This window comes from Chionomys nivalis, chromosome 8 (genome assembly GCF_950005125.1).
Source record: "Chionomys nivalis chromosome 8, mChiNiv1.1, whole genome shotgun sequence".
NCBI classification, from domain to species: domain Eukaryota; kingdom Metazoa; phylum Chordata; class Mammalia; order Rodentia; family Cricetidae; genus Chionomys; species Chionomys nivalis.
Window position 1 is genome coordinate 69,952,437 of NC_080093.1, and position 25,131 is coordinate 69,977,567.

Here is a 25,131-nt window from a genome sequence, read left to right on the forward strand (position 1 = left end):
TGCCGCGCCGCCCGTGACGTCACGGGGCGCCGGCCTCCGCCCGGCTGCAAGCGGTGAGAGCTAGTTACGGTCCGTCCTGAAGCCACTGGATCGGGAAGGGATGCGGGTGTCGAGATCCTTCTGGAGGGGGCTTTGGGGAGGACGGGAGGCCGAGATGCACCAGCCGCTACTGCCCCTCAGACTCTGTCCTCCTTCTTCCTACCTTCCCCCTTGCAGAAGTTCCGGGACGTGGGGCCGCTCAGGGGCCGAGCATATGTGACACTTGGCCTTTCCCGGTGGCTTCCACACTCTCCCGTGCTCTCCCCCCACTCCTTATGCTGAGCTCCTGCCTTCCAGATGTTTATTTTCATCAGTCTATCGCTTCTTGCCTGGAATAGGGTACTCGGAAGTTGGAGACGGATTCCAAACCTTAACCCTACTACTTCTGTGTTAAAAGCCACAATATTACTTCTACTGGCTTCTGGTCTTAAGGATCAGTATGACACCAATAAAAAGAAAGGAGATGGATGTCTGTTGAATTCCTGCATGGCCAAGTACCGAGCAAACTACTGCCCCATCGAATCCTCATTACTTGGTGTTTTTAGAACTTCCAGTTCACATCTTAACCTCGCTAGAGAGCAGCAAGACGGAGTCATTGTTCATTCCTACTTAGCAGGTTAGCTTAGCTCCAAAGTACGATCTTTGACCCAAGACACTTCCAGTCTGGCTTCTGGCTGGACTGTTTGGCTGCCAAACCCCTGGCCTCAGATCAACTACTTCCTCTTTTCCAGGCGAGAATTCTTTTCATATCCTCTTTGCTAGTACAGAAGGCTGTCCCCTGCTTCTCCCTTGGTTATTTTAGCAACGAAATTGAGCAAGCATTTCTTAAGTGCTCTAAGGAGGTGGACTTTTTGAGTACAGAATCTTAGATTTTGTTCGTTGCTCTGGCACCTCCTGTGTGTCCTTGAGCAAATTAGTTGTCTTCTAGCTTTAGCTTGCCTTTGAGTAACATGGGTGAGGGCCTTCTGACCTGTAGGCTCTTGTCCAGTTCTCCCTCACTGTCCTCCAGCAGGCACTCCGCGGAGGCCCAGACCCCTCTGCTCCCCATGGGCAGCTGCCAGGCAGGGCACAATCTGCATCTCTGTCTGGCTCATCACCCACCTTTGGTCTGTGCCACTTTGATCCTGCTGCTCCTTGGCCTCTCTGGTCTGGGCCTCGGTGGCTTCCTCCTCACGCATACATCTGGCCTACGTAGCCCTGACATTCCCCAGGTAAGTGCCCGGGTGCTCACCCTACTGGTGTATGCCTGCCTCTGCTGCTAATCTCACTTCTCTCTTACTCCTCTTTTGCACACAGGATTGGGTTTCCTTCTTGAGGTCTTTTGGCCAGCTGAGCCTGTGCCCCGTGAATGGGACAGTCACAGGGAAGTGGCGAGGGCCTCACGTCGTCGGCTTACGTACTACTTTGAACTTCGGAGATGGTCCAGATAGAAACAAAACCCAAACATTCCAAGCAAAGATCCTTGGTAGTCAGATAGGATTGAAAGGTGAGAGCTGGGGAATATGGGGGTCCAGCATCAGAACAGGTAGGGTTGGGCCCCACCTCTGGCTTCACCAGACTGGTGACCTTGGGCACCTCTGTACATCTTAGCTACTCCTGCTGCAACACAGACCGGATAGAAGATGCTCGCAGTGAATATTGTCCACATTCACTATGTTTTGACTTTGCTTTTCCAGTTCCAAGGTTCTTCAGTTCTGTCCTAGCATGCCCCAGGAGGCCTTAGGTTTAACACCAAATACCCCTCCCCAGTATATATATATATATATATATATATATATATATATATATATATATATATATAGAGAGAGAGAGAGAGAGAGAGAGAGAGAGCTCAAGCATGCCAGTACTGCCAGGGTTACATTGGGAGTTCGTCTAAGACTACATAGCAAATTCTGAAACCACGTCACATACATATATATGTCTGACAACACTGAAGTATGAGTCACCGCGGATGTGTGTTCCCCTCATTTAAAGTAAGTCACTTTTAGTCTATTTACACGATTGGGAGTGACCCTGAGATCCATTTTATAGCTTTTTTGTTTGTTTGTTTTTGAGACAGGGTTTCTCTGTAGCTTTGGAGCCTGTGCTGGAATTAGCTCTTGTAGACCAGGCTGGCCTAGAACTTTTTTTAGTTGTCTAAGTAGATCTGCACCTTAGCTGTCCTTGCCCTCTTTTCCCCAGGTTCCCTGGCCTCTTGCTTTCTACTTGCTGTCTCTGGTGGTCTACCTATTCTGGACATTGCTACGACACATAGTCCTTTGTGACTTGAGATTTTTAAGGTTCATCATGGTGCTGCATACTTTTAATCCCAGCGCTGGGGAGAAAAAGGTGCGCAGGCAGATCTCTACAGATCCCAGGCCAGCCTAATCTGCATAGCAAGGCCCCAGCCAGCCAAGGAAGAAAGAAAGAAATTATGCTATTCTTTTTGTTGCTGTCGTTTTTTAGACAGGGTTTCACTGTAGCTTTGGAGCCTGTCCTAGACCAGGCTGGTCTCGAACTCACAGAGATCTGCCTGCCTCTGCCTCCCGAGTGCTGGGATTAAAGGCACGTGCCACCACTGTCCAGCTGAAATTATGCTATTCTTTTTTTTTTTTTTTATTTATTATGTATACAACATTCTGCCTCCATGTATCCCCGCACGCCAGAAGAGGGCGCTAGATCTCATTACAGATGGTTGTGAGCCATCATGTGGTTGCTGGGAATTGAACTCAGAACCTCTGGAAGAACAGACAGTGCTCTTAACCACTGAGCCATCTCTCCAGCTCCAATTATGCTATTCTTAACAGTGGTTTTTGTGTGAACATACATTTTAGTACCATTGAGAATATAGGCACAGCTGGAATATGGGGTTGTTCTGTGGTTAATCTTTTGAGGAACATCCAAACTGTTGTACCATCTTTTTTTTTTTTAAAGATATATTTATTATGTATATAATGGTCTGCCTGCATGTGTCCCTGCAGGCCAGAAGTTGCACCTGATCTTATTCCACGTGATCGTGAGCCATCATATGGTTGCTGGGACTGGAACTCAGGACCTCTAGAACCATCAGTGCTCTTAACTGCTGAGCCATTTCTCCAGCCCCTATTGTACCATCTTACAGTCTTACAGCTGGAGCTTTGCATTTTCTTCTGTCCTCACTAGCCCTTTGTTTTGTGTGTCTGTGTTTGAGGCAGGGTCTCTCCATGTGGTTCTGTCTGTGCTCACTGTGTAGATCAGGCTGGCCTATGCCCCAAGCGCTGAGCCAAAGGCGTGCACCACCGTTCTGCTCGACAGTGCTTACTTCTCATGTCCACTCTGCCACCCTGATCACTTAGAAGCTCTGGTTCGCTGTGGTTCTGGCAGTGATTTTTCAGGTGTCTTAGCCGTCCCTTTAAGTTGTTTACAGTCTAACAAGAATACAGACTCAGCAGGAGTACACACCTGTCAGTGTATGAAGTAGGCTGGTGAAGGAAGACCTTCCAAGGATACAGCATCCAACCTGAGGCTTTTAGAATGTTTAGCCATGTATCATCCAGGCAAAGGGAGCAGCAGACACAAAAGCATGTAGATGGAAAGGAACCAGGATGGCGTGTTTAGGAACTTTCCAGGGTCAGTTTGGATGGTGCCTACAAGGGACGGAACGCTGAGTTGGGAAACAGGTCCAAAGCAGGAAGTAGAAACTCATGGACAGTCTTTTAATTAATTAATTACAATTATTTAGTTACTTGTTTCTGTGTGTGTGTGAGAGAGAGAGCATAGGTATGTGCTGCGGCATACTTGTGTAAATCAGAGGACAATTTGCAGGCAGTGGTTCACTCCTTCTAGGTATGAGCTGCTGTCACTGGCGTCCCATAAAAGATTTTGTTTTGTTTTGTTTTTTGTTTTGTTTTGTTTTTCGAGACAGGGTTCCTCTGTGGTTTTGGAGCCTGTCCTGGAACTAGCTCTTGTAGACCAGGCTGGTCTCGAACTCCCAGAGATCCGCCTGCCTCTGCCTCCCGAGTGCTGGGATTAAAGGCGTGCGCCACCACCACCCCCATAAAAGATTTTGTATGTACTGGGCGATGGTGGTGCCCTGGCTGTCCTGAAACTCGCTCTATAGACTAGGCTGGTCTCAAACTCAGAGATCTGCCTGCCTCTGCCTCTCAAGTGCTGGGATTAAGGGTGTGCACCACCATGCCTGGTTTGCATATATGCATGTCTATGACTGCTGAGTGTGCATGCTTGTGTGTGTGTGTGTGTGGTATATGTGTATGTGTGCAGGCTTGTGGGGGGATTTGTGGGTGTGGGTGTGCGTGTGTGATATATGTGTATGTACGTGTGGTGTGTGTGGGTGTATGTGTGCAGGCTTGTGGGGGGTGTATGTGGGGTGTGTGTGTTCAGGCTTGTGTGTGTGTGGTATATGTGTGTGTGTGTGTGTATGTGTGCAGGCTTGTGGGGGGTATATGTGGGGGGTGTTTAGGCTTGTGTGTGTGTGGTATATGTGTATGGATGTGTGGTGTGTGGGGGTGTATGTGTGTAGGCTTGTGGGGGGTATATGTGGGGTGTGTGTGTGTAGGCTTGTGTGTGTGCGAGTGTGTGGTATATGTATGTGTGTGTGTGTGTGTGTGTATGTGTGCTGGCTTGTGGGGGGTAAATGTGGGGTGGGTGTGTGGGTGTGTTTGCCCGAGGAGATCTGAAGAAGGGATCAGATCCCTTGGAGCTGGAGTTGCAGGCATTTAGAAACCTCTAGATGTGGGTGCTGAGAACTGAATCCACAGCCAGTGCTCTTGGTTGCTGCCCATCTCTCTGACTGCCCACTCAGTTTTCCATCTCCTGTCTTGCGCCTCTTGTAGGGTCCTTTGCAGGAGAGTCTATCCTCGTCACAGCCAGAGTGGCCTCAGGAAGAACTCCAGAGACCTGCCTCTATTTCAGTGCTATTCCAGAGACCCTGCCCTCTAGCCAACCACCTATATCCTGCTCAGAGGAGGGAGCTGGAGATGCTGCCCTGAGCCCAGTGATGGGTGAAGAGTGTGTCAGGGTCTGGAGCCACGAACGCCTCGTGCTCACCAAGCTCCTTACTTCGGTAAGTGCCTCAGGTTGTTCCTCGAGGCTTTTTTTTTTTTTTTTTTTTTTTTTTTGGTTTTTCGAGGCAGGGTTTCCCTGTGGTTTTGGAGCCTGTCCTGGAACTAGCTCTTGTAGACCAGGCTGGTCTCGAACTCACAGAGATCCGCCTGCCTCTGCCTCCCAAGTGCTGGAATTAAAGGCATGCGCCACCACTGCCCGGCTCCTCGAGGCTTTATGTGGAGCGCTGTCCTCACGAAGCAGAGCTTGGTCTGTTGGAGTGCCAGCTCTCTTCCAGCTCTGGTTCTTCAGAGTCTGAGGCTGGAGGATTGAAACTCACGGCTGGTCTGGACTTTGTAATGACAGTATGTTAAAAAAGAAGAACAAGAGTGAGCAAGCATGGGTTTTTATAACCCCGCCTTAGGTTAGAGGCAGTGTGATCTAGAGCAAACATGGGAACCTCTCTAAGCTTCATCACCTGTGAAGTAATTTACAAATTCCAGTAACTGAGGACTGAGTAGGAACGACCTAAAGTACTCAGTGCAGTGCCTGATGCGAAACAGGTTTGGTCAGAGACCACAGCCATTTGGAGACTAACATTGTCTACGAAGAGAGTTCCAGGGCAGCCAGGGCTACGTGGTGAGACCAGGTAGGGGTCCAGCCTCTTTTCCCTGGGAAGATGATCCTTCAAGGCGGAAGTGAGTACAGCCAGCCTGTTGGGATTCACATGAGGGCCGCAGGAGATCGCAGTCTCAGCCGCTTTCGGAGCTGCTGTGAGTGTTAGGCCAAACGTTACTGTCGATACCGACGGAGCCGCCTAGAGCGCTCAGAGAAGAGAGGCACCTGAGTGGAGGAGGAGACTGGGTAAAGAGCTGCTACACTCTCACACCCATATTTTAAAAGGCCTCTTGGTGGCCTACGCCTTTAATCCCAGCACTCAGGAGTCAGAGGCAGGCAGATCTCTGTGAGTTCAAGGCCAGCCTGGCCTACCAAGTTCTCCGACAGCCAGGGCTACACAGGGAAATCCTGTCTTGAAAAGAAACAAACAAAAAGGCCATTGGGGAAGCAGAATCTGGCTCTACTTGCACAGTCCCTAAGCAGGTAAAGCCATTTGCTGGCAATGAAAGTTTTGTGGCTGAGAGATGGCTCGGTGGTTAAGAGCACAGGCTGCCCTTCCGGAGGACCTAGGTTCCATTCCCAACACCCACATAGTCGTTTACAACTATTTGTGACCTTAGTTCTAGGAAATATGATGCCCTCTTCTGGACTCTGCAGGCACTACATGCAGGTGGCACACAGATAATGTATGCAGACCAAACACCCATAATACAAATATACATATAAAACTATTTTAAAAGGGCCGGGTGGTGGCAGCGCATGCCGTTAATCCCAGCACTTAGGAGGCAGAGGTAGGTGGGTCTCTGTGAGTGTGAGGCTAACCTGGTCTGCAAAGTGAGTTCCAGGATAGCCAAGGAGAGACCCTGTCTCCAAAAAAAAAAAAAAAAAAAAAACCCAACAACTTAAAGGAACATGCCTGGATGTGATGGTAAACACCTGTCAGCCCAGCACCCAGAAGGCTGAAGGCAGGAGGAGCAAGAGGGTTGAGGCCAGCCTGAGCTACATAATAAGGCCTTGTTTCAATAAAAAGGGGGGAGGGAGGGAAGAAAGACTGGTGGAATGTGGAAAATAGTGACTCCTGGGAGTTCAGCTGATGACTGGGCAAGAGAGCCATTTGGAACCCATCAGGACAAATGTGCTCTTTGACCTGCCCCAGAGCCTCTCCCTGGGTGTCAGGAGGACTCTGCCCCCTGGGGCTTACCTCTGTTTTTCAGGGTGTGGGGCAAGCTGTCTTCCCACTGGGAGATTCCCAGCCCTCCTGTTGTCATTTCCCATCCCTCCCTGTCCCCACCGCCAGGAGGAGCTAGCTCTGTGCGGCACCAGACTGCTGGTCCTGGGCTTGGTCCTGCTTCTCTTCTGTGGTTTGCTCTGCTGTGTCACTGCTGTGTGCTTCCATCCGCGCCCAGACTTCCACTGGTCTCGAACACGGCTTTGAGGGCACCGGCCTGCCCTCCCTCTGTTCTCAGGTGAGATTCTGTGGGAACCGGTGGGAAGGGATGACAGTTGTAACTTGGTAAAGCAGATCCTTTGACTCCATCCTTAGATGCTGCTTCCTGTAAGTCCCTGAGAGCCCTATTCAGCTGTCTCCTTATGGGAACTGGAAACAATTTTTTTCCATAAACATAGAGTGTTTTTATTATTTTTCCTTTTTTCTTTGTGTGTGTGTGGCCGAGCATGTACCGTGGTGTGCATGTGGAGGTCAGAGAACCACCTTGTGGAGGTGATTCTCTCCCTCCACATTTATGTCGGGTCAGGAGAACTAACTCAGGCTGTCAGGCTCGCTTTCATGGCCGGAACCTTTACCTGCTGAGGCGTCTTGCTGGCCCTATTTTTACTATGAAATAAGTAACTTTCATGTAAAAAGAAAACCCAAGCCGGGCAGTGGTGGCGCACACCTTCAATCCCAGCACTTGGAAGGCAGAGGCAGACGGATCTCTGTGAGTTCGAGGATAGCCTGGTCTACAGAGCGAGTTCCAGGACAGAGAAACCCTGTCTCGAAAAAGAAAGAAAAACAATAAACGTATATTTTGGGAAATTATTGTAAAGTGGACACACGACCCAGGGAGAAAAAGACTATTACCAGCAATTCAGATGCCTCCCCTAAACTGGGTAGCAGCAGCAGTGATGCTTGCCTTTAAACCCAGCACACAGGAGGCAAAGGCAGACAGATCTCTGTGCGCTGCAGTTCAGCTGGTCTACATAATGAGTTCCAAGACAGCCAGGCCTACACAGAGAACCCCATCTCAAAAAAAAAAAAAAAAAAGGCGCCTCCTCCCCTTCATTCCTGACAGTGCTCCCGCTCTCTCTGTAAGTCCCTGCTGTTATCCTCCCCTTCATTCCTGACAGTGCTCCCACTCTCCCTGTAAGTCCCTGCTGTTATCCTTTCCAGTTTTCTTCAACTGTGCACTCGGAAGGCGTGATTAGTAAGTGACAGGATCGCAGCCAATGAAGGTTATTGGAGGAGTGGTTATTTAAACGAAAGCTTTCCCCAAGTATGGATGTGGTTTAATTTTATTTGTTTCTATTTTTTTAACCCCCTAAAAGCCTGCCCTTACTTTTTTGTAAGATTTATTTTTATTTATGTGTGTATGTGTGTGCCTGCATGAGTTTATGTACATCATATGTGCACAGGAGCTCAGGGAGGCCAGAAAGGGTGGCAGATCTCCTGGAGCTGGAGTTACAGGTGGTTTTGAGCTGCTACATGTAGGTTCTGGGAGCCAAACTCAAGTTCTCTTCAAGAACAATGGAACCACCAGCCCCTTACTTTCCTTTTTTTGTTTGTTTTGAGATAGGGTCTCATTTGTAGCCCCAGCCAGCTGACAGGTACTGTGTAGACCAGGCTGTCCTCAGAGTCACAGAGATTCACCTGCATCTGTCTTCCAAGTGCCGGGATTGAAGACATTTACCAACATACGGGGGCCTTATTCTCTGACTTGCTTTGCTTTTGTACACGTCCTCTGTGACTGCTGTCTTCCGAGTCATGTTCTGACTGTAAGACTCGTCGGAGCATCTTTTCACACCTACGCTTATGGCAGCAGTGATGAATTAAGAGGGTTCAGGTTTGGTGATCTGTTCTGAATATGTAGTCTTGCTTTTTTTCCTGAAATTTATTTAATATTGGTTGATTCATTTTGAGACAGGATCTCATTATGTAGCCCTGGATGGCCTGAAGCTTGCTGGGTAAGCCAGACTTAGTCCCAAAGTCACAGAGATCCACCTGCCTCTGCCTCCTGAGTGCTGGAATTAAAGGCATACACCAGTACCCCTGGCAAAACTATTATTTTTTAAACTCCTTTTATTTACTTTAGGAGAGCCATGTGTTTGTGTGCACACAACAGTGCACACATGAAGGTCAGGGGACAGTGTCCAGCAGTCTGTCCTCTCTTTCCATCCTGTGGGTCTTGGGACTCACACTCAAGTTGTTAGCCTGGTGACAACCATCCTGCTGGCCTTCCTGGAATTCTATTCAGACAGCTCGAAAGAATCTAATTAGTGGTGATGCCTATTAACTGGACTTTTCTTCATATAGTCATCATTGCATTTAGAAAACAGCTTTCTCTGCTAACCAGATTTTTGGAGGGAATGAGCTTGTCAAATGTAGCAAAGTATGGCCTACTACTGTTAATACCACTGGTTCACATCCTCTCATTGAGTGAAAAAATCAATCCAAAAAAGATCTCCATCTTGTTGGGAGACTTCCACCCCATTTGAAAGTATTATGCAGCCCGGTGGTGGTGGCGCACACCTTTAATCCCAGCACTCAGGAGGCAGAGGCTGGTGGATCTCTGTGAGTTCAAGGCCAGCCTGGTCTACAAGAGCTAGTTCCAGGACAGGCACCAAAGCTACAGAGAAACCCTGTCTCGAAAAAAAAAGAAAAGAAAAGAAAGTGTTATGCATCCAGCTCTTAAGTCCTCCTCAGGTTCTGCTGGCCTTTGTGTGCTAGGAAATTACTGTGGGAGAGTGGAAGCAGCCTAGACTGTGGAACCGCTCCAGCCTTTGTTAATGTTCCTTGAAGCTAGTTCTCACTGTCTCATCTTCTAGACTTAGAATTGCAAACAGTGGAGCCTGTTCAGTCCAGGAGCAGGAAAAGGCTTTCAGCTTTCTGGTCCTTGGGTGGTCCTAGGGTTCTGAGACCACCCCTATGGGATTAATGCCACAACCTGTCTCCAGATGTCCCTTCCGTTCGTCCTTCCTCAGTTTTTGGACTTTCTTACCTGTTCTGTTTTTTTCTTTTTCTCCAGGTGAAGATAAAATTCTTGGGCCTACTTCTGAGCTTAGGAGACCTATTACAAAAAAAAGAAGAACTGGAATGTGGGAAAATAAATGGCTTTTTGACCACTATTGTGTAAGGTATTTATTGGGGGTACTTTTCCTTGTTGACTTAAAGGATTTCCTTTTCTTATTGTGTGTGCACACGTGCATGATGTATGCACATGCCACGTCATGTACATGGAAACCACAGATCCATGACTGTGTTATCTTCTTCAGCTTTTCCGTGGGTTCAGGGGATGGAACTCAGGTCACCAGACTTTCGCGGCAAGCACCTGCTTAGCCGTTTTGATCCTGTCCCTTTTGTGGTGCTGTGAATTAAACAGAGGGCCTCAGATACGCTAGGTGAGCGCTCTGTCGCTGAATGATATCCCTAGCCTTGTTTCGTTTGTTATTTGAGATAGGATCTCACTATATAGCCCTGGCTGACCTAGAACTCACTCTGTAGACCAGGCTGGCCTTAAACTCAGAGATTTGCTTGCCTCTGCTTCCCAAGTGCTGGGATGAAATGCCTGAGCCATGTTGCTCCTTGAATTATTTTTTCTTTTTTGAGATGAGCTCACATTGTGTAGTCCATGTTGGCCTGAATCTCAAAATCTATGAATGTCACCCTCTTCAGGGTACAGATGACTAACATCCTTGTTATCCTTAGTTTGGAATATAGGTTGGCATAGAGCATAGGTCACTTACTACTTTGTCCATGTTTGTGGATTTGTTTTGGAAAACATTTGTGAATGTTTGTTTGTTTGCGAGACAGTGTTTCTCTGTGTTCCAAGCAGCCCTGGCTGTCTTGGAACTCACTGTGTAGACTAAGCTGGCCACGAATTCACAGAGATCTGTCTGCTTCTGCCTCCTAAGCGCTAGGGTTAAAGTCATGTGCCACCACGCCCAGCTTTTTTTTTTTTTTTTTTTTTTTTTTTTTTGGTTTTTGATACTGTGACTCCATTAGGTTACATGCTACTGAACTTGTATTCTGCTTCAGACTCAGCCTGCGAGTGCTGGAATTGTAAGCATAGGCTTCACTGTACCTTTTAGACATACCATACCCCCCCAACTGTGGCCATTTGGTCACTTGTTTTCTTCCATAAACTTAAATTGTTGATTCTGATTAGGTAGGGGCCTTCAGATAGCAGAAATACTTTGACATGAATGCATCATGACTTTTGGCAAGTTATGCAACCCTACTGAACCTCAGTTTTCCTGTAGGGATTTGACCTGTTGAGTTTCCCCAACTATGGTACGTCAACCTCGCACTTGAGAGCTCAGGTCTAGTTTTGATACTTAGTAACATCATAATGGCCCGTTTTCGCGCCTTTTCCGTGCAGCTGCCAGCACCCTTGCTTTACTCCTCTCAGCCTTTATCCTGCACGCAGGCGCAAACCACAGCTTTTCTTCCTTGCGCGCCCCCTCAGAGCTTGCCCTAGCAACAAGCTCAGTCGCAGCGCGAAAGCTGGGCGGGCGCATGCGCCACAGCTCTTTCCACCGGCAGCCGTCGGACTGCGCGCTCGGGCTCCTCCCCAAGCAAGTCCAGCCTTTCTCCTCTCCTCTTCCCACCCAGCATCCGCGTGGCGGGGCGCGCGCGCACTTGGGCTCCAGGGCAGCTTCTCGTCTTGGCCGCGGCTGCTGGAGGCGAGGGGCGGGGTTATTTCCTTTGGGGCCCCACCCCCTTTGGCCTGGCGTCCCTGCCGCGCCTGCGCGCTCCCGCCCGGTCTCCATCTTGGAATTGGGAGGAAGAGGGAGAGGGAGGCCGGGACGAGAGCAGGGCTGTGGTGCGGTGGGAAGCTGAGACGAAGAGGAAAGGGAGTGAGGACGCAGGGACGATCAGCAGCGCCTCAGCTACATTCTTTCAGCTGTTCCGGAGAGAGAGGACGGGAAAGGGAGGAGGCCCGGGCTGGAGTGGGGGCTGTCACTCTCGGACCCCAGCTTGAGAGGAGCCGTGCAGCCGGGCGTCCTCGGGGTGGGCCCCGTGTCGGTGGCCGAAGACCTGGGGCTCAGGCCCCTGGGTCCCAAATTTTGGGGCTCGGCCCCTCCTTTCTTAAATACCCAGGTATCAAGCCCTCATATATCAGATATCTGGGACTCGAGTCCCAACCTTTACAAACCTGGGTCTCTGTTTTATACAATTTAAAATACCTGGGATTCAGGACCTTGCGTGCACCAGTATCCGGGGCTCATTCTCCAGACGTCCAAATATCGGATTCATTTTTGGTCCTTGCAAATATTCGGGGCTCAGACCCCACAATCGGAAATCCGGGATTCAGCAACTGTCGCCCTCGAGTTGGGGGAGGACTGGACCGCGAGGTCAGATCAGGTTGTCACCCCCTCCCCTCCAGGGGAGGCTTCCCAGGCCCGCCCCTCAGGAAGGGCGAAAGCTGAGGAAGAGGTGGCAAGGGGGAAGGTCTCCTTGCCCCTCTCCCTGCTTGTCAGAGCAACTGGAGTACCTCAGGCGGAAGCGGAGGCGCTGGGGCACCATAGTGACCCCTACCAGGTGAGACATGGGTGCATGGGCATGAGTCTCTGTGCCAGCTCCTTTCTAAGAAGCTGGGGCTGGGTAGGCCCTCTCCCCAGGATGGGGAACCCCTGCTGGGCCCATGGTCAGTTTCTGGCCAGCCTTGCCTTCTGCTGCCACCTTTCTCCCTTCCTCTTCCCTTTATTGTGTCTGGTTGAAGGGGGACCTCGGGTGACAGGGCCTGTCATGTCACCAAGGGTCACGCCCTAAGATGCTTAGCTAATCCAATGGATTTCCACCTTTCGAGTCCTCTCCCTCGTTAATTTTGCCATCACCTCTTCTACATGATTTTATTATACTCCTTTCTCTCCAGACTGCTCTAGGGTGTTGATTCCCATGTTGGTGGGCTTATCTTTTTATTCATTCATTTATTTATTTATTTTTGGTTGAGACAGCCTTTCTGTAGCCCTGGCTGGTGAAGCTGGCCTTAAACTAGAGGCAGTCAGTCCTGCCTTAACCTCTCTGCTGCTTTGACTGGAGGTGCAAGTCACATTGGCTGCCTTATATTCTTTTCTGGCTTGGTCTAGTTGGAGTTTTTTTTTTTTGCCCGTGTGTGTGTGTGTGTGTGTGTGTGTACTTACTAATATTTTCCTCCAGCTGCGTTTACCCACCTGTCCCTTGCTGTGGCAGTGTAAATAATCTCACATTTGCCAAGTGGCCTACCCTTTACAAAGTACTTTAGAATACATTTTTCTCATGCCGCACTCAGACCCATTCAACCCATGAGAATTCTTTCATTATTGTCTTCCCATTTTACAGTTGAGAACATTGATGCCCAGAGAGGTTGTTCAAGGTCACCCAGTGGCAGAATCAAAATTTTAACCCAAGTCTTGGTCCCTGCTTGTACCCATTTCTTGCTATCCCTTTTCTTTGGAGCCTGGGCTTGATTAGGGCTCCACAGGAGGCGGTATCAGGGTGAGGTTTTAAAATGAGGGTATAATGATCTTCCTTTTCAGAAAGGTTATACTCAAGAGCTTTTCCTGAGAGGAAGCCCTGCTTGTGTTCTGCCCCATGGGTCTTTTTTCTAATGTGACCTTCATTTTTACCCTGTTCCCAGACTTTGGCCTGGGTTCCAGAGATAGCTTTCTCTTCTGACAAATGATAGTTCTAATGGCCTTTCTTAGCTGTTAAGTTAGAATGAGCCCCTCTCCTCCCCACAGCCCAGGATTAAGCCTTGTGGCAACCCTAGAATCAGGCAAGGAAAAGCATTTGTTTAGGGTCTACACAGTGTTCTGAGTGTGGGATCTCGTGGAGTTGCGCTCTGTAATCCACTTAACCAAAGAGAAGTACCTTTGCTATGCTGAATCTCTGAATCTATATGTTGCAGATGGGATGCACTGCCGGATCATTTAGGGACTCTTTTGCAACATGGATTTTAGAAGGTGATTGTGATTTAGTCCAGGCCATGGTAATTGCTCAGGTGTTATTATAAGGAAGGGGCCTGTATGATGTTTTTCCAATGGCTAGCACTCTTTCATGTGGCCTGAGGTTCTGGTTTGGCAGTCTTGGGCTTGTTACTGGTTAAGAAGTCATGAGGGCAAGTTGTGAGCACCTGCCTTTTGTGTGGGTATGTGGTGAGGGGTGGTTACCACTATTGCTCCAGAAGAAGGGGGCCTGCCTTGAGCAGACTAAAGGCTGCTGGGGGCAGTCAATCAATCAATCAAGGCTATTCTGAGCCCTTCACACCCTGGGGGCCCACCAAAGACTCAGGCTCCCTTCCTACCCTCCAGCTGCCAGTCGAGCTGAGGAGACAAAATTAACAGCATGGACAGGAAACAATGCACCACGGAATATAATTATATGCTGAAATTGTTAGGTACTTTTAAGTAGCTAGAACTCTGCCTTGGGAGTCCAACTCTGCTGAGGGCTCTTTGTGTCTAAATCCCCCACTAGTCCTTTAAAAAGCCTGTCTTGGAGTACCTCAGTGTTCTGGTTCTGGTGCCCTGCAGCAGCCTACTCTCTGAATTTGGCTTGGAGCACCCCACCCTCTAAGGGCTGGAATGACCTGGGAGACTTTCCTCTAATGGAGAGGCTAGGCTTGGTTGCCCTCCTAACAACAATGCTGTCCTGAGCAGAGAGAAAAAGGTCTTGTTCTGTGACCTTGGGAAAGCCTCAGTTACTCTGGAAAATGGTGATCCTGGTCATGCCTTGCTGGTTTTATATGGTTGTCCTGGATGCCTGGTGGTGGCAAACCAGCTTTGGGCAGATCATTTCACCTTTCTGAGCCTGTTTACTTATCTGTAAAGGATAAAGGTGACAATAGTGTTGATCTGTAAGGTTGTAGGAGCCCAGTGAGAGGTGATGCTTGTGAGATGCTCCAATGTCTATGCTTAGTACATGTTGTCTGTGACCCACAGCATCCATGCTCACGCATGCTGCTGATGCAGTGATTGAATAAGTGAGACAACCCAGAACACAGAAGTTCTCAGTCAGGTGCCTTCCCTACTGTCCCCATTCTAGATGTCCTCCTTGCCACAGTGTCCCTATGTTTTTTTGCAAATGAGTCTCCTGGTCCCTTTAGGCTAGTACCCACTTGTAACAATGGACGGATATCACCACATCCGGCCCGACTGTTTCCTGTTCTCATCCAGTGTGTGAGAGCTTGAAGGAGGAGGTAGCCTCAGCACCAAGGGGGACAGGAAGGTGCCTGGAAATCACTGGGCTGTGAGAACTTGTAGGGCAGGACATGTTGGCTTATGAAGCTCTGGCTGGGCGGCAGAAACTTTGATGTCTGAGGGGAATGGTTGTGTATAGGGAACTGGGAAATGGTTGAAAACTGAGGGGGTTATGAGGATGCTTAGATTCCCAGAATTATCTTCCTGGAAACTTTAGTAGTACAGGAACCCAGTGCCCCCTCCCCCCGCTTTTTTTTATTTTTTTAATTTTTAAGCTTTGGTGTTGCTCCTAATAGCCCCCTGCCCTTCCTCAGCAGTACCTCCCTCTTTAGCGAATGAGGGGCGGAAAAGGCAGAAACTTGAGGGAGGCTCTTCATCTCCCTCAGAGCCCTGTCCTTGCTCTAATGGTACTATCTACTTTTCCCAGGCAAGGTCCCAATCTCAGGGCCCCCAGGGGCCATCATGCCAGCTGGGGGCCGGGCCGGGAGCCTGAAGGACCCTGATGTAGCTGAGCTCTTCTTCAAGGATGACCCTGAGAAGCTTTTCTCTGACCTCCGGGAAATTGGCCATGGCAGCTTTGGAGCTGTGTACTTTGTGAGTTGGATCTTAAAAGAGGGTAAAGCCAGCAAGGGTGGAGTCTTTTTAACCTGTGGGTCGCTATTCAGGCTTTCTGCGCCACTCTATCACAATAGCCCTACCCACCCTCTCCTGCTGACTCAGCAGGTCCTCCTCCACACCATGCCCAAAGTATCTTTCCCATTCTCCAATCTGGTCCTCTAGGCCCGGGATGTCCGGAACAGTGAGGTGGTGGCCATCAAGAAGATGTCCTATAGTGGGAAGCAGTCAAATGAGGTTAGTTGGGTTCATTGAGATCAGGTTGTAGAGGGCAGAGGACCCTAGTCTCAGCATGCAAGCTAGGTAACCCCCTCTTCTCTTGTCCTCCTAGAAATGGCAGGACATTATCAAGGAGGTGCGGTTCTTACAGAAGCTACGACATCCCAATACCATTCAGTACCGGGGCTGTTACCTGAGGGAGCACACAGCTTGGGTGAGCCGACCTACAACTGTTACATCTTTTCCTGGTCCAGCCTCCTAATTGGGAAGTCTCTCCTGACCATATTAGTCCTCAGGAAAACCATGAGCCAGGCATAGTGGCTCACACCTCTAATCCCAGCACTGAGGCTACAAGCACAGGTAGCTCTTTGTGAGTTCAAGGCCAGCCTGGTCTACATAGTGAGTTCTGGGCCAGCCACGGCTACACTGTGAGATCCTGTATCAAAAAGAAAAACAAAAATATAAGCATTTGTATAGGCACAGGATGAGAGGCTGATCCAGAGAGGCATGGACAGTTGACAAGCTGCAAGGGACATGTGTTCTTTAGGAGGAGGTGATTGAAGGGGACTTTAAAGGGATCTGGATGGATGGGAGCAATGGTAGGTGTCTTGGAATCGTTCTCAGGGAGGCCTTGAATCCAGAGACTCTCCTACCACCTCTTGTTTTCTCTAGCTGCCCTTCCTCTCTGTCATTACCCTTTTGGCATTGCCTGAGTGGAAGATAAACAAGAAAGTTCTGTTTTGAGTTTCTGCTCAAGGGAGCTGGGCCAGGGGTGGCCAGAACCTGCTGATCTCTAACACTTGACCCTTCCTTAGCTGGTGATGGAGTATTGCCTGGGCTCAGCTTCTGATCTTCTAGAAGGTAAGTAAACCAAAAAGTGGGGTGAAGAAGATAAGCAGGAAAGCTTTGGGAGAAAGTAGCCTACTCCACCCCTGTGGCTCCCCCAGTTTGTTACCTCACTTCCTTCTACAGTACACAAGAAGCCCCTTCAGGAGGTGGAGATTGCAGCAGTGACCCATGGGGCGCTTCAGGGCCTGGCGTATCTACACTCGCACAACATGATCCATAGGTACGACGGTGCCAGGGCTGGGAGTGGGGTGGGTTGTACCAGACCTTATTTTACTGAAGCCTCTCCACATCTTTTCTGAGATGCATTTTCATCTTTTGCCTCTGTCAGGGATGTGAAGGCTGGGAACATCTTGCTGTCTGAACCAGGCTTAGTAAAATTGGGAGACTTTGGCTCTGCATCTATCATGGCACCTGCCAACTCCTTTGTGGGCACTCCATACTGGTGAGTGGGAGAGGAGAGGTGGTGGGTGAAGAGTCCAGAGATGTTGGAGATAAGACATGTACGATCTGGGTCAGTGGTCAGCCTTCCTTTCCTACTGTCCTCCCAGGATGGCTCCAGAGGTGATCCTAGCCATGGATGAGGGGCAGTACGATGGCAAAGTGGATGTCTGGTCCTTGGGGATAACCTGTATTGAGCTGGGTAAGGATGTCCTCTTCGCCTCCGCAAATTATTCTCCTCTCCCCATCCCACCCCATGGACCCAGTGCCTGTCCATTTTGACTACCCTGGAGCTTCTCTGACACAAGCAGTTGTCAAACACTACCTTGTTTTTTAAGAAACGGTTTCATTGTGTAGCTCTGGCTGTCCTGGAACTTGCTCTGTAGACCAAACTGACCTCAAACTCAGAGATCCACCTGCCTCCTGAGTTCTGGGATTAAAGGCGTGTACCACCACACCCAGCCCCCTGCCAATTCTTTTTTTTTTTTTTTTTTGGTTTTTCGAGATAGGGTTTCTCTGTGGTTTTGGAGCCTGTCCTGGAACTAGCTCTTGTAGACTTGTAGACCAGGCTGGTCTCGAACTCACAGAGATCCGCCTGCCTCTGCCTCCTGAGTGCTGGGATTAAAGGCGTGCGCCACCACCGCCTGGCCCCCTGCCAATTCTTTTTTTTTTTTTTTTTTTTTTTTTTTTTGGTTTTTTGAGACAGGGTTTCTCTGTGGTTTTGGAGCCTGTCCTGGAACTAGCTCTTGTAGATCAGGCTGGTCTCGAACTCACAGAGATCCGCCTGCCTCTGCCTCCCAAGTGCTGGGATTAAAGGCGTGCGCCACCACCGCCCGGCCCCCTGCCAATTCTTACACCTAAAAATTTTCTAACAGTTCTTGCCTCTTGCCCACTCCCTGGATTCTAAATCTGTTTAAGTGCCCAGTGTGCTGGGTTCTGGGGGCACAGTGGTAAAATTCCTGCCTTCGTTAAAACTAGGGAAGCTAGGCATGTTTTCTGTCAATGGGATAAGAGTGTAGAAGCTCCAGGAGTGGTACGGAGCCAAAACTTGACCTAGTTTAGGGGTTAAGGAAGCCCTGTGTGTAATAGAAATGTTTAAACAAACCTGCAAGACAAAGAACTGCTAGAAAGATGCGGGGTAGAGCGTTCCAGACAGAAAGCAGCGTTGTAGAAGCTGAGAGGGTGAGCAGGCCTGAGGAACTGAGACTAGCTTTTGGAACTACATGTGTAATGCAGGGAAGTGAGTTGACAGGTCCCAAAAGTTAGGCCCAATGAGTTAGGCCTCGGAGCCATGTTGGTGCTCTCTTTGCATATCTCTTTGCACTACCAAAGCAGTTGTCTAAGGTGTAAAGCTTGTAAGACTTCCAGCACAACACCAGTCCAAGAAAGAGTAGTTTTTACTGATTGCTTCCTGCAGAGATCTTTCCTCTACCAGTCATCCACCCCTCTACAGCCACCCCCCATAACACACACACACACACAGGCTGGCCTCGCACTCAGAGATCTGCCTCCTGAGTGCTAAGATTAGAGGTGTGTGCCGCCACTACCTGGCAGCCAGTCTCTACTTAATAGTCTGTGATATACTCATGCCAAGGAGGTCTGTCTATGCTCGGTGCAGTCATTTCAATCCCTCCTCAGAGCCATCAGTGGCTTCCTGTGGCCTCCTAAGCCGAAGCTATCTTATACCAGGCTAGAGCCTCTGCTTCCTCTTTCCTATGTGGGCTCTGCCATGTGGAGCATGTTAGGAGCTTGTGCCTGCCATCAGAGAGCTAGTTGTACTTGTGCCCTCTGAGGCCATGGCCAGACAGGTGGTGAAATGTGTGGAATAGGTCATAGAGACGAGCTGTCTACTGTATTCTTAGATTTTGTAGCGATGTGGATACACAGGTTCTCCCTATTGAAAGCCTCATTAGAAATGACAGCCAGTAGGGCTGGAGAGATGGCTCAGCAGTTAAGAGCACTGGCTGCTCTTCCAGAGGACCTGGGTTCAATTCCCAGCAACCACATTGCTGCTCAAAACTATCTGTAACTCCAGCTCCAGAGCATCTGGCATCTTCACATAGACGTACATGTAGGCAAAATACCAATGCGTATAAAAATAAATTATTAAAAAGAAAGGAAGGAAGAAATGGAGAAGAGAAAAAAAAAAGAAAGGCAGGAAGGAGGAAAAAAAGACAGACAGGAAAGAGAAAGGGCAGCCAGTATTCAGTGTCTGGATCAGTGTTGGAGGAGGCAGGACAAGCTGGAGGCCACCATTCCTATAGTGGACCACTATTGCTTAGTTTCTACTCATTGTTATATAGGGATAGAGACTCCATTTTACCATATCTGATTCTTTTTTTTCATAATTTATTTAACCTTATTTTATGTGCATTGGTGTGAAGGTGTCAGATCTCCTAGAACTGGAATTATAGACAGTTGTGAGCTGCCATACGAATGCTGGGAATTGAACCTGGGTCCTTTGAAAGAACGGCTCTTAACTGCTGAACCATCTCTCCAGCCCCCATATCTGATTCTTAAAGAAAGACTGCAAATTTATATTCTTGTAATTATTGTTGGCAAGGAAGTTTTTGAAATCACTATTTAGATCAAAAACAGCTAACCAGCCAGGTGGTGACGGCTCATGCCTTTAATCCAAGCACTTGGGAGATAGAGGCAGCTGGATCTGTATTGAGTTTGAGCCCAACCTGGTCTACAGAGCTGGTGTTTCTTTTTCTTTTTTTTTTTTTTTTTTAATTTTTTTTTTTATTTTTGAGTCAGGGTTTCTCTGTGGCTTTGGAAGCCTGTCCTGGAACTAGCTCTTGTAGACCAGGCTGGCCTCGAACTCACAGAGATCCGCCTGCCTCTGCCTCCCAAGTGCTAGGATTAAAGGCGTGCGTCACCACTGCCCACCTACAGAGCTAGTTCTAAAATAGTCAGAGACTACAGAGAAACCCTGTCTCAAAAAAACAAAATAAAAACATTTCTCTGGGCTGGAAGGAGTTCCTGGTCAACACTCTTAGAGCTGCTGCCAGTATTCCCTTTTCTAAACACCTCTCCTTAGTTTCCTAGCCATTTATCTGTTTCCCTCCTACCACAATTAACAATGCTAACTTGGTGTTACTGGTTTTGTTTTGATGGTTCTGGGAATCAAATCCAGAGCCTGGCACATGCTAAGCAAGTATTCTACCACTAAGATACATTTCTAGCTCTGTCTAGTGTTGCTTGTTTAGTTAATTTTAGACTGGAAGTTTCTTGAACACAGAACATATCTCTGTTTTTTTTTTTCCTTTCCCACACTGGTAGGTTTTGTTCTCTGATAATTTGAGTGTGCTTCTTTATGCCTCTTTGCTGTTTTCTCTAATCCTTTCTCTGCCCACGTGCAGCAGATAGGATGGGTATTACATTTTACTGAGAGCAAATTAAGACTCAGCAGGATCGGGAATTGCTGAAAGTCAAGCAGGAAGGAAGCTAGGGAGATGGGATTTGAACCCATGCTGTTTTGAGTTCCCTTCTAGTTTCTGATCATCTACCTCTTCTCACCTTCTTCCTTTGTCCTTTCTGTAGCGGAGCGGAAGCCACCACTGTTTAACATGAATGCAATGAGTGCCTTATACCACATTGCACAGAACGAGTCCCCTGCTCTCCAGTCAGGACACTGGTAAGGACTGGGCTTCTTGAGCCAAGGGGTTCTGGGGTTTAGCTGCTTGGCTCATGCCTGCTATCTCATTCTTCCTGGGATGTCAGGTCTGAGTACTTCCGGAATTTTGTTGACTCCTGTCTTCAGAAAATCCCTCAAGATAGACCAACCTCAGAGGTTCTTCTGAAGGTGAGCACTCCCTGGCCTAAGTGTTCTGGAACAGAAGCTGGTAGAGCCGCAGAAAATATGGGTCAGTGAGTCCCAATTCTTCATCCAGGAATCTTCCTTTATAAATTTTGCCCCAGGCCCTGATGCCTCAAGGCCCCTGTGTTTTGCTAGATTTTATCTGCCATACTATCTTACTTTAAGTAGTAATTTGTTTTCACATTTTTCTTAGTCAAAGATCATGGATAAATGTATGATTTCCCTGAGATGTTTTTAAGTTTTCCAAACTGGAGAAACCTCATTCCTTTCACAGACCCAAAGTGTCCTCTAAGAAGCCCTAGTTGGGACTAACAGGCTCCTAGATTGACCTCCTGGTTTTTTAAAGGGTAACTTTTGAGGGCCTGAAGAGGTTATGTGATACCTCCAAAAGCATTTAGCCTTTGGTACGCAAAACTAGATTGGGGTCTCCTTAATACCTTACCTATCAGTGATGCCTGGAGAAATGGAGCTGTTGGGGTAGTAAGACAGTTACTGTGAGAAACAGGGATGAGACAAAGGTGAGCATCCAGCTGCGGTAGGCATGGCCTCTGGCCAGGAGATACCGAGAGGCCTGGGATGTAGAGGGATGGGGAGAACTGACAGCAGATCTCAGGTGTTCTGTTTCCCTAGCACCGCTTTGTGCTCCGGGAGCGGCCACCCACAGTCATCATGGACCTAATCCAGAGGACCAAGGATGCTGTACGGGAATTGGATAATCTGCAGTATCGAAAGATGAAGAAGATACTATTCCAAGAGGCACCCAATGGCCCTGGTGCTGAGGCCCCAGAGGAAGAGGAGGTAACCTAGCTTGTCCTGACAACTCCCCATACTGGGCTTGGCCCTTCTTCCCCACCTGTCTTCACCTTCTTTCCTCGTGCTACTCCATATTCTTGTCCTTCCCTTTCACTGCCCAACAGCTCACACCCTGTTCGCAGGAAGCAGAACCCTACATGCACCGAGCCGGGACACTAACCAGTCTAGAAAGTAGCCACTCGGTGCCCAGCATGTCCATCAGCGCCTCCAGCCAAAGCAGCTCAGTCAACAGCCTAGCAGATGCCTCGGACAATGAGGAGGAGGAGGAAGAGGAGGAAGAAGAGGAGGAAGAAGAGGAAGAGGAAGGCCCTGAAGCCCGAGAGATGGCCATGATGCAGGAGGGGGAGCATACAGTCACTTCCCACAGCTCCACCATCCACAGGCTACCGGTATGCAGCTCACCCTGAGCAGCTTGGGAGGCAAGAGGCCAAGTTGGAGCTGTTTTACTGAGGAGCTGCCTAGGTCCCTATTCTCATTCCAGCCTGGATGAGTCTCCTTAGGTAACTCTCTGGGGTTCACTGGCACCTGAACTTTGGGCATCCCCTCTTTCTTCCCTTTTTCTAGGGCTCAGATAACCTATATGATGATCCCTACCAGCCAGAGATGACCCCGGGTCCACTCCAACCACCTGCAGCCCCTCCCACCTCCACCACCTCTTCTGCTCGCCGCCGGGCTTATTGCCGTAACCGGGACCACTTCGCCACCATCCGTACTGCCTCCCTGGTAAGTGTGGAAGTGTGGCCAACCTCACTCAGGGTTTTTTTTTTCCCCCTTTGGGTTTTTCAAGGCAGGGTTTCTCTGTGTAGCTTTGAAGCCTGTCCTGGCACTAGCTCTGTAGACCAGGCTGGCCTCAAACTCAGAGATCCGCCTGCCTCTGTTTCCTGAGTGCTGAGATTAAAGGCGTGCGCCACCACTGCCCGGCCTCACTCAATTTCTTTATAGTCTTTTTTTCTCTGTTACCTGGATACATCAGACAGAAGTCCAGAAATGACTTTCTCCCTGTGACACATGATTTACATCAAGATTTCCCCTTCACTTTGCTGCTGTCTTTGCCTGCTCCCTTTCCCAGCAGACTGTTTAGTCACATTGCCTGTTCTGGGTATTCTTAGCCTAGCGAACTATTGTTGTTTTTAGGCCTTGTTGAAATAACAGCTGTGGAGACCTTCCTGAGCTCTGACTGCTCAGGTGCTTTACATGCCTGCGCAGGCATGTGTCCCCTGCTGTGGTGCTCCTGGTGGCAGTGTGCAGGTTTGCTGGATTCAGTGTTTCAGAGTGCAGGGGCGGGGTTCAGAGATCTGCCTCATGTCAGTGACTTGTTTTCAGGCCCACGCACATGCTTATGTTTAATCTTTCCAGCTTTACCTGGGAGGGAAAGGGTTGAATCCCATTTAGGAGTTGAGGCTGCTGTGACTTAGGGAGGCTGTTTGCCCAACATACTTGCCCAGGCATCTTTGGGTGGGGTTCTGTTTGTGTAAATAGCATCTTAGTCTTCTAGAATCTCACTTTTCTCAATTCATAGGGGAAAAAAGGTGTTTATTTGCTTATCGAGATGGGTTCTACTAGTAGCTCAGCCTTGAACTTGTGATCCTTCTGCATTAGATTCCCAAGTCCTGGGATTTATAGTCATGTGTTACCATACCCAGTAAGTTCAGGCTTCTCATAAAACATAGTTTTCTGTTTCTGCTCTTGATAAAACTTTAGGTGGCATTCCAATTTGGGATGTATTTGAGCACCAACAATTCCCTTAGAGGCCACTGAGCAAGTCTAATGCATTTTTCAAGCTTTTGCTTGTGCCTGGCCAGGAGGGATGGTGGGTTGCTAGGACCACTCTAGAGCTGCTGTTGCCTTGTCATTCTGTGCAGAAAAAGCTGATTTTCCTGGGCCGTGGTGACCTAGACTAGCTTCAGAGCCACTGATAGAACAGTTAAGGTGAGACCAGAGGTTGGAGCCAGAGATCTTGATCTAACATATCAGGACTCAGAATCTGGCTTAGTACCTGGAACATGGTAGACCCTCAGTAGTGTTTGCTGAAGGGAGGATGCTAGCCAGCTCCCACTGGTTCATTTTTCTGTGTGTATTGCACTTGTCTATTGAGTACAATTGTTGGCCTGTGTCACAGATGAGAGTTGGTGGTTTGAGAGGTTAGCGTACTTGAGATGAAATGATAATAATGGACAGAGCTGGGACCTGAGCCCAGATGTATCGGATTCATTCTTTTGCACTTATCTAAGCTGTACCTACTTTTGCACCAGGACCTGTACTTACCAGTTTTTATCTTCTCAGTCTACTACACCAACCCATGAGGCAGATAATTATTCAGTTGAGGAAATAGATTCAGAGAGTTTAAGTGTAGGGAAGATATTTAATAATAAATAATAGTGAAACCTTATTCACCATATCTGTATAAGTGAAATGGGGGCTAGGACTGAGTCCCACTGTTTATTCTTTCTCCTACTCTAGGTCAGTCGTCAGATCCAGGAGCATGAGCAGGACTCAGCCCTGCGGGAGCAACTGAGTGGCTATAAGCGGATGCGGCGTCAGCACCAGAAGCAGCTGCTGGCCCTGGAGTCCCGTCTGAGGGGCGAACGGGAGGAGCACAGTGGGCGGCTGCAGCGGGAGCTTGAGGCACAGCGGGCTGGCTTTGGGACTGAAGCTGAGAAGTTGGCCCGGAGGCACCAGGCCATTGGTGAAAAAGAAGCCAGAGCTGCCCAGGCCGAGGAGCGGAAGTTCCAGCAGCACATCCTGGGGCAGCAGAAGAAGGAGCTGGCTGCCCTGCTGGAGGCACAGAAGAGAACCTATAAGCTTCGGAAGGAGCAGTTAAAGGAGGTTTGACCAGATCTGCCTTGGGTGAGCCAAGGGCCATCAGGTAGGCAAGACAATGGCAGGCCTTAACCCGTTCCCCCAATGCCCTTCCCAGGAGCTCCAGGAGAACCCTAGCACACCCAAACGAGAGAAGGCTGAGTGGCTATTGAGGCAGAAGGAGCAGTTGCAACAATGCCAGGCAGAAGAGGAGGCGGGGCTGCTACGGAGACAACGCCAGTACTTTGAATTGCAGTGTCGCCAATATAAGCGCAAGATGCTACTGGCTAGACACAGCCTAGACCAGGACCTGCTCCGAGAGGTAGACCTGGCCCACCTGCCCTTCTTTTCCTCACAGTCCAGGATCCTAGCACCTTTCTTCTCTCATTTGCCTTGCTAATGTCTTCTTTCTTCTCTGCTTTCCTAGTGTTTTGGTTTGGCTTTTTTCAGCATTATTCCAGCTTTCCATCTCTACTGGACCTTGCTAGGATGCCCTTAGGTGTCCC

The 25,131-nt window shown here is 48.9% G+C and overlaps 2 protein-coding genes across 12 annotated transcripts in view; both read left to right on the top strand.

The window, feature by feature from the left end:
• Tmem219 (transmembrane protein 219) lies at positions 1 to 10,025 on the top strand. Of its 5 annotated transcripts, none has more exons than XM_057779750.1 (6): positions 1 to 53; positions 1,049 to 1,250; positions 1,336 to 1,525; positions 4,851 to 5,080; positions 6,974 to 7,142; positions 9,918 to 10,025. In XM_057779750.1, the coding sequence occupies exons 2-5, from the start codon at positions 1,086 to 1,088 to the stop codon at positions 7,109 to 7,111; spliced, it is 723 nt and encodes a 240-aa protein (XP_057635733.1). In that variant the 5' UTR covers positions 1 to 53; positions 1,049 to 1,085; the 3' UTR covers positions 7,112 to 7,142; positions 9,918 to 10,025. The 5 variants fall into 5 exon arrangements, with proteins under 5 accessions (XP_057635733.1, XP_057635734.1, XP_057635732.1 ...); XM_057779751.1 differs by having other exon boundaries at positions 5 to 53; positions 1,052 to 1,250; XM_057779749.1 differs by lacking the exon at positions 9,918 to 10,025 and having other exon boundaries at positions 20 to 69; positions 1,052 to 1,250; positions 6,974 to 7,123.
• Positions 9,935 to 25,131, top strand: part of Taok2 (TAO kinase 2) — a 21,358-nt gene continuing 6,161 nt past the window's right edge. For 3 of the 7 annotated variants that reach the window (XM_057779743.1, XM_057779746.1, XM_057779745.1), the window contains exons 1-15: positions 11,658 to 12,433; positions 15,497 to 15,663; positions 15,850 to 15,921; positions 16,016 to 16,117; positions 16,719 to 16,764; positions 16,876 to 16,972; positions 17,081 to 17,194; positions 17,301 to 17,392; positions 20,737 to 20,830; positions 20,917 to 20,998; positions 21,644 to 21,811; positions 21,931 to 22,215; positions 22,391 to 22,549; positions 24,287 to 24,652; positions 24,744 to 24,947. In XM_057779743.1, coding sequence (XP_057635726.1) covers positions 15,532 to 15,663; positions 15,850 to 15,921; positions 16,016 to 16,117; positions 16,719 to 16,764; positions 16,876 to 16,972; positions 17,081 to 17,194; positions 17,301 to 17,392; positions 20,737 to 20,830; positions 20,917 to 20,998; positions 21,644 to 21,811; positions 21,931 to 22,215; positions 22,391 to 22,549; positions 24,287 to 24,652; positions 24,744 to 24,947 — 2,013 coding nt within the window. In that variant the 5' untranslated portion in view covers positions 11,658 to 12,433; positions 15,497 to 15,531. Of the gene's footprint in view, positions 10,027 to 11,653; positions 12,434 to 15,496; positions 15,664 to 15,849; positions 15,922 to 16,015; positions 16,118 to 16,718; positions 16,765 to 16,875; positions 16,973 to 17,080; positions 17,195 to 17,300; positions 17,393 to 20,736; positions 20,831 to 20,916; positions 20,999 to 21,643; positions 21,812 to 21,930; positions 22,216 to 22,390; positions 22,550 to 24,286; positions 24,653 to 24,743; positions 24,948 to 25,131 lie in introns of those variants that run through there. The other 4 variants (XM_057779740.1, XM_057779742.1, XM_057779739.1 and 1 more) reach the window with 4 other exon arrangements.

What these genes read in the sequence shown, in the direction of transcription:
- Tmem219 (XM_057779747.1), top strand. Translation starts at nt 990, where the DNA reads ATGGGTGAGGGCCTTCTGACCTGTAGGCTCTTGTCCAGTTCTCCCTCA. An exon ending in GTAGCCCTGACATTCCCCAG is followed by an intron (nt 1,251 to 1,335) that starts GTAAGTGCCCGG and finishes TTTTGCACACAG; the next exon opens with GATTGGGTTTCCTTCTTGAG. An exon ending in TAGTCAGATAGGATTGAAAG is followed by an intron (nt 1,526 to 4,850) that starts GTGAGAGCTGGG and finishes CGCCTCTTGTAG; the next exon opens with GGTCCTTTGCAGGAGAGTCT.